Here is a 10,845-nt window from a genome sequence, read left to right as displayed (position 1 = left end):
GCTGGGAATGCTCAGGATTTCTCACACATCCATCCTGTCAGGCCAGAGCAGCTGCACAAACTGTGCTCCTCTGCAATCCTGTGGGCAGTCTGCTGTGATCTCAGCAGTGTTAACTCTTAGGGCAGTTGAACTGGAAAACCTCATTTGCTTTAGAGGGATGTGATGCTCATTTAGAGTAACTTAGGTTTTGTTTTTAAGTTCAGCATTGAGTTGTATCATGTAATATTTGTATTTTTTTTTTTTTTTTTTTTGCCATAAACAGATACCTCAGTCAGGATTTCTTAACTTCAGCTCCTTGAAAGTGAGGATTTGTTTTCCTTCCTGGAAAGAGGGAGCCTCTAGACACAGCTGAGCAGAGGAAACAAAAGTTTCTGATCTGCTTTGCATCACAGTAACTACTTCAGGTGGACTAGAAATCGCATTGGACTTGCAAGACTTGAATCAGGCATAAAACTTATTTAAACAGAAACTTAATAACAAGCTCAACATAATCCCCAGCCACCAAACCCTTTATTTTCATTTTAGGTAGAAGGAATGTGATGTGATTAGAGGAGGAAGACAGCTTGATTCATTTGCAATCTTCCAGTACCTGTCTCTAAGAACAAATGCAGCTGCTTTGGGCTGGCGCTGGCGGGTGAAGATTCCTTTCTTGTTCCCCAAAACTCGTGTGGTCCCTGCAGAGAAGTTGTAAAATAAATACAGAACCAAGCTCTTCCAGGCCCTGCTGTGAGCTGTTACATTGTAGGTACTAAATCAGGCCAGGTGGAAGAGACCTCTGCACTTTCTTCTGCACAGTCAGGTACAACAGGGAAGCGTGGCAGGATCCAGGGATGTGGCAGAGCAATCCAGCTGCCATTCCTTGTTTTTACAGCTGTGTGCCCATTGATTAGTGTTCTATCTACAGTAGATTGGCTCCACCTTCAGATTAGATGGAGGAAATGGTGATGACTATTTGCTGTTCTGTGTAGTGTCTGGATCCTTTCTGCCTGTTTGAATTTTCATAGGAAATTAGAGAGGATTGCAACACATGGAGAGACTGGAACTGCATCTGTGTGTGACCTTGTCTGCATTTTCTGTCCTTTTTGATGCTGCTTTTCTGGCCACTGCCATCACTGAGCTTTCCAGTGCCTGTCCTGGTGTTCTGCAGGGTGTTTTAGTGCTGTTCTTCCCTCTCACTGACTGCTCACCACCCCAACCCACTGCAGGTGGCAGAAGCAGAACAGGTTCATTATGAGATCTGAATTGTGATTGTTTAATTATTCTGTGGGACTGTAAGTTAAGGAATATCCCTTCTTGTCTATTAATAATGGGTGGAGTGTCATGGTGAGACAGCTGTGTGCCAGTGTGGCATCTGCTCCTCTACCAAGTTCATGATGATTATTTAAGGTGCTCTGTTCCCAGGGCAGCTGTAGGTGACACTGGGAGCAAGTGAGATGTCCCTGAAGCTCTGAATTGAGGGTGGACAAGAAACAGGAGCAATCTGGGTCCCTCACAAGCTTCCCCTGTGCATTGTGCCATGTTTCTGGGAGCATCTGTGCAGGAGAAAGGACAGGCAGGACCTTTCCTCTTGGCTCTGGTCATGATGGATTTTGTGACAAAACCAGCTGTGCTCTGTCCTGGTGAAAAGAGGGCCTTTTGTCCTACCCTTCAGCACAGAATTTGTGTGGCATCAACCACTAAACTCCCAGGGAGGATGGAGAGGTGTTTAGAATATAAATACAAGCTCACCTTGATTGGTCATGAAATCAGCAAAATTCCAGATGAGCTCCCCAATCACATACTCCTTCCTCTTCTTGTCCAGGACAGAGTGGTACTCCCTGAGCATGGCCTGCTGGTACTCCTCAGTGAACATCATGGGGGGGTCCTGCAGCCAGGGAAAGGGACAGGGGACAAATGAGCCCAGCAGAGCCATTCCCCTGACTGAGCAACTGTTCCTCAGCACAGACTGGGGCTGCCTGCTCTGATTAACATGGCTATTGTGATCATTAGCAAACAGAACTCCAGGTATTCCCAGGGGGAATTCCCCTGGTGGCTTTTGTCATGACAGGGGCAGGAGTGCCACCCCCTGCGTGGGACAGGGCCACAAACCTCCATCCTCCAGGCTTTGCTTTCATTTAAGCATTTTCTACCACCAAGGACAGATTTTGGAGTCCTCTTTAGGCAGACAAAGTGGGTGGAGCAGGATCCCAATCCTGGAGCCTTTTGGAGACTCCCAGCAAAGCCAGGCTCAGTGGTGCCACCCTCTCCCAGTTCCATTCTGCTGCCCTCTAAGAGCTGTTTCCACCTGGCAAACACCACAACACTCACACTGTGCAGCCCAGGCACTGAGTCTGCTCCATATTCACTCTGGATAATGGGTTTTTGGTAGGTTTTATACCAGTTGTCAAACTGGTCTGTGAGTTGGAGTGGGATCACTTCCAGGTGGCCTGGATCATGGTACCAGGAGAAGTAGCTGTTCACACAAATCACATCCACGTAGGGAGCCTGCAAAAAAACAAGGTGAGAGTGTTTTGGCACAGACTTCAACCTTCTCTTGTAAACTTAATCCTCCTTTGGGTTCATTTAATAGAATCCAGGTTTATTAAATGTAGAATGAAGTGTTTCCCCCATCACTCAGGCCCTCCAAACATCATCTCTTTCCCAGAAAAAAAAAAAAAAAGATATAAATTTAATAAGCTAACAGCATTAATATGGCATTTTTCTTACAGATTAGGAAGTCACAGCAAAGAGTTAGACAAGATCAACACGTTTCATTCTCAGGTTTGTTAGAAGTTTTTTTGTTTCCAAGATGTCTCTGGCTTGCTGGTACATTTAGATGTACTTTTTCTTTTTGAGTATTGGAATGTGATTATCAAGTGAGTGGTCAAATATTTTGACTAGCAACTAAATTTTGTGCATCAATGGTGCAATACTAAGACTAAAGCATTCTGCAAGTTATTTGCCATTTCTACCACATGGACAGTGTGATAAAAGGGCACAAAGCCCCCTCAAGATAAAGTGATGTTGTATGTAACTTGTTCAATGTTCTCTTAACATGTTTTGTAATAAAAGAAAAAAAAAGTTCTAATATCACATCAGTGTATGAGAGCTCTGTTCTTTGGGTTTGTTTGCCTGAGCTCCTCCAGTTGGGCAGGGTGGGAATGGGATATCCAAAAGCAGATTCCTGCTGGGCTCCTTCAAATTTAAACCCATCAGAGTTTTTTTCTTTCTCAGGTGGGGAGGAAAAACCTCAGAGTTGCAGCCATTCCTACTAATTAGAGGACATTTTAGAAGAAATCCAAAGTGTCACCTGGAGCAGGGATGTGGCAGCACCAACTCACCTGCTAGAAGTGATTACTGTACAAAGATCTAGCCTGGAAACAAATACAGGTGTTGAAAATCCTTGGTCCATGCTATGAAAATCCCAAACATCCAAGGAAAGTGCCTTTTGGTTATTTATCCAGGTCTAGGGCTTCAGTTGTGGAGCTGAAGGAGCTTTTAGATTATTCAACACAAACAGACAGCTGCCAAAGGATCTAGAGCAGTTTAAAGCAGGAATTAAAGCAAAGCTTCCTTCCTTTAGACTTCCACAAGGGTTGTGAGCATTTTAAAGAGGTTTAAGCTTTGGCTTAATTGCAAGTGAAAATCCTGAGTATTAGTAAACACAATCAATGGCATAGCAAAGCATGACACTATTAATGGAATCCAGGGGCATAATCCTGCACACAAAGAATTGTTCTCTCTTACAGATCCTTTTTTTTTTTCCTGTTGGACTACAACTACAGGGTAAGGTGATTTCTACTAGAAACAAAATTGTAATTTTTCTTTAGCCTTTCCCTGCTAAATATCTCCAGTAAATTTGGGGAGGAGGAAGGGAAAGGACTACAAAAGTGACAAGAGGAAGAAATTCAATGTATGAATTAAAAAAAAAAAAAGGAAAAGAAAAAGCTAGAAAATAAAGCAAACTTACACCACGATCAAGAGCGTAATTAGCATCTGTCACAAAGGTGACTGGTCTGGAGGGGTCGAGAGCTTTAGTGTGAGCTATCACTGTCCTGTTTGCAAACAGTAAAGCAAGAGTTCAACAACAGCATGGAGAAGCACAGCCCCTTCTCCCCAGGCTCTCTGTTCTTCCACCCACCACACAGAGCTGCTTCTGATGTAGCAGGCAGTGTTGTAATGAAATCAAGAGAATATCTGTCACCAAGTGACTCCAAAGAGCAGAGTGGAAGCACACCAAGCACAGGCACATGGGGTGGTGCCAGCAGCTTAGAAGTTGAAGGGACAGTTGAGTTTGAGGACAAAACTTACAAAGGGCAAGGGGAAGTTTCTGAACAATTCCTGGGATGTGTTCTTGAGGCCCTGTGCCACAGCAGGCAGAGGGTGGATGCTTTTGAGGAAGCCCTGAGTGAGGGAGATGGGACAGAATGGGACAGTCAAGCTCTGCTGCTGCCCTGGCATTGCAGGAGGGTGGTGGAACAGCCTGAAGAATGAAACTTCAGAGTTCTCTCTGAATGCACCTACAGCTCCCAGGGACACTCTGCTGCTCATTACAGAGCTGCCTCTGGGCTATCCAAAGCTTAAATCTCTTTAGAAATAACACCAAGGGGGCTGCAGGGACTCTAACAGTGGCTTTGAAGTGGGGAGCCACAGAACAAATCAGCAGCACTAACTGCAGAACCTTGTGTTCAGAATGAAAGGCCAGTTATTTTATAGCTCTGCTGTAATTCTCAAAGGATTCAGGACTCATCTTCCAGTGCTAACAAGGAATATTCCATTCTCAGATTTTACTTAACCCTCAGCTCAAGAAGAGCTGCTCCAACCAAGTGGACTCCTGGTAATTTTGTGGAACCTTAGTGGTTCAGAACCAACACACTGGGACAGTTCTGAGCATCAGCTCAACACATGCAGCAGCTCCATTTCAGTTTGCATCTGCAGGTTCAGTTCCAGAGGTCCCAAAAATGCCTGCCCTCCCTTTCCTACCTGTCTGTGCCATCCCAAAGGAAGAAGGGGCACCACCTGCCAGGAGATGAGGAGCAGAGGCACTTACTTGAAGTAGTGAGCAGCTGGGGGCAGCTCTGAGGCTGGCTCGTTGGCCACTGACCACATGACCACTGAGGGTCTGTTCTTATCCCTGCGCACCAGCTCCTCCATCACAGCCAGGTGATGCTGCAGGGACTTGTTCCCAAAGCTCTCACTGCAAGACACAAGGAGGTGAGGGTGAAAAATCCATCCCCTCTGCCTTTCCCTGTGAAAACTCAGCAGAGCCTTGATGCTGAGGATGGCTGAGGATGGCTTCTGCCCCATTTCCCCAGTTTGCTGCACAGTTCAGGGCCATGGTTTGGGTTTGTTAATGGAGCCAAGCGGCAAAATGCGGCAGCACGCCCTCTGGTTGCCCAACACCGGGAGGCACCGGTGTTGCAATGGGCGATTTCCACACAGAGCAAAGTACTGTCATTATCAGCACAAGGGGTGTCAAAAGGGTAATGGGACACTCGGAAAGAGCTGAGGGGGCAGAGCAGCGAGGGCGGGGCGCGCTGGCAGCTCTTACGGCAGTTTGATGCCCACCCCCGGGCTCTCGTCGATGACGGCGATGCCGTAGGCGTCGCACAGGTCCATGATCTCCTCCGCGTACGGGTAGTGGCTGGTGCGGAACGAGTTGGCTCCCAGCCAGCGCAGCAGGTTGAAGTCCTTCACTATCAGGGGCCAGTCCAGGCCTTTGCCACGGATCTGGGGGCAGAGAGGAACCAGCCTTTGTGAACACAGCTCCTCTGCTTGATCCAGCCCCAGCCCCAGAGCTGCCTGTGACTGGTGCTGCCCAGGATGGGGAACTCAACAGTCACTGTCACAGTAAGAGGGGTTTGGGTTGGAGGAGACTTAAAGCTCGTTATCATTGCACCATCCATGGGCAGGGACATTCCACTAGCCCAGGGTGCTCTAAGCCCCATCCAGCTGGCCTGGAATGGGGATGGGGCATCCACAGCTTCTCTGGGCAATCTGTGTCAGGGCCTCCCCGCCCTCACAGCACGTCTGACTGAAAGCTGTGAGATGCTTCAGTGTCTCCACCAGCACATCCATGTGCCCTGAGGGATGGCAGGACCAGGCAGGGTGTAGCCTGGGAGGAGAGTGTGAGGAAACTGCTCTTTGGAGAGGAGAGGGGAGGGAAGGCAGTGCAGGTGCCACCTCAGCAGGGTGAGCTGGGTGTCCCTGCCGTGGGTGCCACACTCACATCTGCATCCTCGTGCTTGTTGACCCCGTGGAAGTAGAAGGGCCTGCCATTGATGAGGAACTGGGTGCTGGTGACGTGCACGGTGCGGATGCCGAGCGGGAGCGTGTACACGTCCTCCAGCAGCACCTCGCCCACCTGGGCCTGCATCCTCACCTGCATGGCCAGGGAGCAAAGACAGGGATCCTCACAGGGATGCCCAGTGCTCCCTCCCCTGTGTGTCAGGGAGATTCTGGCCCCACATCCCTCCCCAGCCCTGCCTCAGCACGCAGCCTGTTCCTCATCACTGTTCCAGATGTGGAAGCTGAAGGATGAAGAATGAGCCCCTGTAAGACCTTTTTGGCACTTGCTCATCCCAAAAACATCAGTGTCTTTTCCCCATGGCACCCCCCAGGCCATTTCTGTGCCCTGCTCCTTGATGCCAGGCAATGACTGGCACATCACCTGCTGCAAACCCAGAGCACCTCACCCTCCCTTCCCTGATTTCTACACCTGAACATCACCACTGATCCTGAACTCCCACAGAGCTCGAGCCACTGAACTCATCATCTCCCCAGAGGGGATGGATTGGACCCTCAGTGCACACTCCAGGAACACCCTGCTCACTGCCAGACCCTTCAGAAGCTGCCAAAGCTTGATTTGATTACTCCTGATTAGCAGAGTCACTCTGGTCACACGCACAGGGCCTGTGAGAGGAGAGCACAGAGGATGGGCCATATGGCAGTGCCCTAACCCCATTAAACACACACACACAGGAGGAAATGCCACTTTACCTCCAAGGAGTACAGATATCCAGGGCTCTCGTGCATCAGGTAAGGCCACCAGAGGTTTGGGTTGAGGACTTTGAGCTCTCCCACTGCGCCATCACCTGTAGCAACCACCTTCCCCTCTTGGTCACGTAAACTCAGGGACAAGGAATTGGCTGTGCTGCCAACCACTGACACCTGGTACTGCACCCTGGCTGGCTCAGAGGAAACAAAAAACAATCAGAGACTGCAAGAGGACAGCTCAGCCACAGGAAAAAGCCACTAGGAAAGAAATTCAATCAGACTCGTGCAGGGTATTTTCCCTGCTGCCCTTGTCACCTCCATCTGGAGGGATGCTGAGGATGCTCTGATTGCTCTGGACCTACCAACACTGTCTGATGAAGTGGTTGTCACAGTGATGTCATCAATGTAGGCAGCAGGAGTGGTGTAAAGCACAACTGGGCGGTGGATTCCAGCATAATTAAAGAAATCGAACTTGGTGTTCTGCACAAAATAGTTCTTGGGGTACCTGAGTGAGCAAGACAGGAGAACTGGCTGCATTACACTTTACATTTTTTTGCATTACACAGCTGGAGGCAGCATGTGGATGCTGCCAGCACAAAATAATCATTAAAATATTTTTATGTCAGGCTGGATCTGTCTTTCAGCTGCTACACTGAAGGACTTTGCAGTTAACAAAGAAGTTAACGAAGATCTTGATCTTTCAGGAGAGCTGGTACTTGCAGCTTCCAGCTGAATCCAAGCTTCTCAAACCTTCCCTTGATTCAGCTTGACAAATCACCCAATCTGAGCCCCCTGTGCACAGAACAGATGCAATAACTCACTGCAATTCCTCACAACAACACAGCTTAAACTCCTCACTGCTCCACCAACGAATTCACCATAAAGACAACCTCATGGAGGGATTTATTAATAAATTCCCCCTTTCCTACACCCCTGGGATGATCCCAGCAGTGAAACAGGCCAGGAACTCACCTTGATTTGTCAGCCATGTACTGGATGGAGCCTGGGGGCAGTGTGTAGGGGGTCAGGGTGTTGTTGAGGGCCACGGTGATGCGGCACAGGGGCTCTGGGCTGCCCTGCACCACGCTGCTGATGTCAGCCTCAAAGGGCAGGTGCCCCCCTTCGTGCTCCACCACCTGCACCCCGTTCACCCACTGCAATGGAAAGACCCAAAAACATGGGTTATTGGGGTTTTGAGGCAAGCAGAGTGCAGAGAGGGATGCACAGTTATAAGAACACTTGGGCTCTTGATCCTCAAAGCATGTTTGAGGGATCACTCTTGATCTTTGAGGGATCTCCCTTTGCTGGGAGCTAGGTCTGGGTCACATCAAGTGTCACTGAGGGACACAGTTTGAGGCACATCCATTAATCAGGAAATGTTTAGTTACCAATCCCAAAACTGAAGGATTAGAGAAACTGGAATTCATTCTTGCTGGGGGAAAACAGGCAGGAGTTCAGAAGGGGATGCAAACTCGAGGCAGGGACTCATAAACTGAACAAACCACAAAACTGCCCTTGGTCCAGCCCTATTTAGGAAGCACAGGGCCAATCCCCCGAGGCACTCACCACGATGGAGTAGTAATGGGCACTGCCAAAGCGCAGCACCACCCTGGGGGCGGGATCGCCCCTGCAGCCAGCGCAGGGGGAGCAGCACCTCCTTCTCGTACCACACCCAGCCGATGTAATTCTCCAGGCTGGGGTCCTGCGTGATGTCGTTGAAGCTGGCAGGCACTGGCATATCAATCACAGGGCCGGTCTGGCAGGAATTGCGTGGAAAAGGAAGGAACAGAGCGTTTAAAAAGAGGAATTTTACTACTGGAGGTGTCCCCTTACAATGCCTTTACCAAGGGGAAATACTTGGGAAAAGCTGTTTAAAAACTGCTGAGATCTCTCACAGTTCCTGCACAGTTAGCACCAGGCACAGGAACCTGCCTGTTCCTACAGGAAGCAGCTGCTCCTTTCTCTTCCCCTCCTGCTGTACAATGATATGATTTCATTAATGGCTCTGGCATCATGGAATCAGAGAAGTGAGGAGGAAAAAAACCAAGGTTGTTGTTTCACTGGGAATTTTCTCCTGCACAGCCCCAGAGCAACGTGGGGGTTTTGATGCTGTAGTAAAAGGGTAACAAAATAACAGATATTTTGGGCAGTAATGGATATTTTGGGATATTTTTCTCCCACTGGAGACTGTTTGGGATGAGCTCAGCCTTTCTCACTGAAAGCAACAGAGATTCCTTGGGGTTACTACAGAATCCATTCAGATGCTTATTCCTACATGAAGATTAGAGGGAGGCAGTGTCACAATTGAATATTGAAGAATCCAAATGCTGTTGCCAGAGCTGTTCATTTTCAGCACTTTCTGCAGTCAGCATGTTGCACAAAGAAGTTCTGCAGCTTCTCATTTCCTGGGGAAGCCTCAGGAAATGGAAAGAGGAAGGTCTGGACACCCAGGGCATCATGTGCATGGCTGACTCAGCCCAGTGCCCTCATCAAAAATTCCTAGTGGGAAAATCCTTGGATGGGGAAGAGGATTTTCTACGATCTCTGCAGGAAAACTCTTGCCTGTGCTGGCCAGAACCTGTGTGTCCTTCAGGGAGGTTCTGTGAGGTCTAAAACAGACTGAGTGTGCTCATCTAAGCCTCCTTTGGAAAGGGCATATTTCAGGATTCCTCTTCTCTGGCAGAACTTCCAGCAGCACTTCAGCTCTTCTCTCCTTCCACAATCCGGCAACAAAACCGGCCAAAAGGCTAAAAACAGAAATAATGAATGACTTATCCATTATTTGCATAAAACCCATAACTCTTTTCTGTCAGGTAATGCAGATAATTTCCAAGCAGATCTCAAAACGTGTCCACCAGCACTCTGAAATTTTAGAATGAACAATTCCAGGCAGGTTTTTGCCGATCCTGTGCTGCTGGAAGCTCCGGAGCAGCACCAGGGCCATCATCAGGGGCTGCTAATTAGGAACTGCCTCAAGAAAAAACCCCGGCAGGGCGAACAGCAGCGGCTGGGGAAGAAGGCAGGGAAAGAGGAAAAGGGGAAGAAGTGGAAGAAAGAAGCGGAGCCCGGTGGGGAGGGGAAGGAGCTCAGCCCGTGCCCCGCTCCGCGCTACCTGCCGGAGCGGCCGCCGGTACCAGCGCTGCGCGAACCCCGCGTCCCTGCCCGGAGACAGATCGGCGCGGAAGCTCCAGAGGCCGCTGAGCTCCTTGCGCTCGCGGGAAGGGGTGTCCCGGGGCTGCAGCATCCCGGCGCGACCGGCCGCCAGCCCCGGGAGGAACAGCAGCAACAGCGGCAGCACCGGCATCGGGCACAGCCCGGCACCGGCACCGGCACCGGCACGGCGTGAGGCCGCCAGCGCCATCTTGGCTGTGGGCGGGGCCCGGGTTGAAGGGCGGGGCCCGGGGCTGAGGGAGGGGCGTGGTCAGGGCTGAGGGGCGGGACCCGAGCTGAGGGAGGGGTGTGGTCAGGGCTGAGGGGCGGGACCCGAGCTGAGGGAGGGGTGTGGTCAGAGCTGAGGGGCGGGACCCGAGCTGAGGGAGGGGTGTGGTCAGAGCTGAGGGACGGGGTCGGGTCCTGGGCCCGCTCCCGATCCCTGTCACGATTCTGATCCTGGTCCCGATCTCTGTCACGATCCCGTTCTTGGTCCCTATCCTGATCCTCAGTCCTGGTCACGATCCCTGTCACTGTCCCCATCCTGATCCTGGTCACGGTCCCGATCCTGCCCCAGAGGGATGAGCGACGGCACAGCCCGACAGGGACCGGGTCCTGTCCCGCGGTGGCCTCCGGACAAAGCCACGAGTGTCCCGGCGAAAAGGCGCCTCCAGGAACCTCCTGGATCGCTGGATTTCATCGAGTGGTGAGTCCTCTCCC

General features: G+C 50.4%; 1 protein-coding gene across 1 annotated transcript; it reads right to left on the bottom strand.

Moving 5' to 3' along the window:
• Positions 1–491: 491 nt before the first annotated feature.
• On the bottom strand, positions 492–10,349 carry GUSB (glucuronidase beta). Its single transcript, XM_056506713.1, is given in 13 exon segments — positions 492–674; positions 1,729–1,864; positions 2,308–2,484; positions 3,950–4,034; positions 5,030–5,176; positions 5,531–5,709; positions 6,209–6,361; positions 6,979–7,166; positions 7,338–7,480; positions 7,948–8,129; positions 8,542–8,601; positions 8,603–8,731; positions 10,088–10,349. Coding segments are annotated over 13 exon segments (1,986 nt in total). The 5' UTR covers positions 10,337–10,349; the 3' UTR covers positions 492–516.
• Positions 10,350–10,845: the final 496 nt, after the last annotated feature.

The sequence above is a fragment of the Oenanthe melanoleuca genome, chromosome 19, assembly GCF_029582105.1.
Source record: "Oenanthe melanoleuca isolate GR-GAL-2019-014 chromosome 19, OMel1.0, whole genome shotgun sequence".
Taxonomy (NCBI): domain Eukaryota; kingdom Metazoa; phylum Chordata; class Aves; order Passeriformes; family Muscicapidae; genus Oenanthe; species Oenanthe melanoleuca.
Note: the sequence above shows the minus strand (reverse complement) of the source record. Positions and strands in the feature narration are given on the sequence as shown.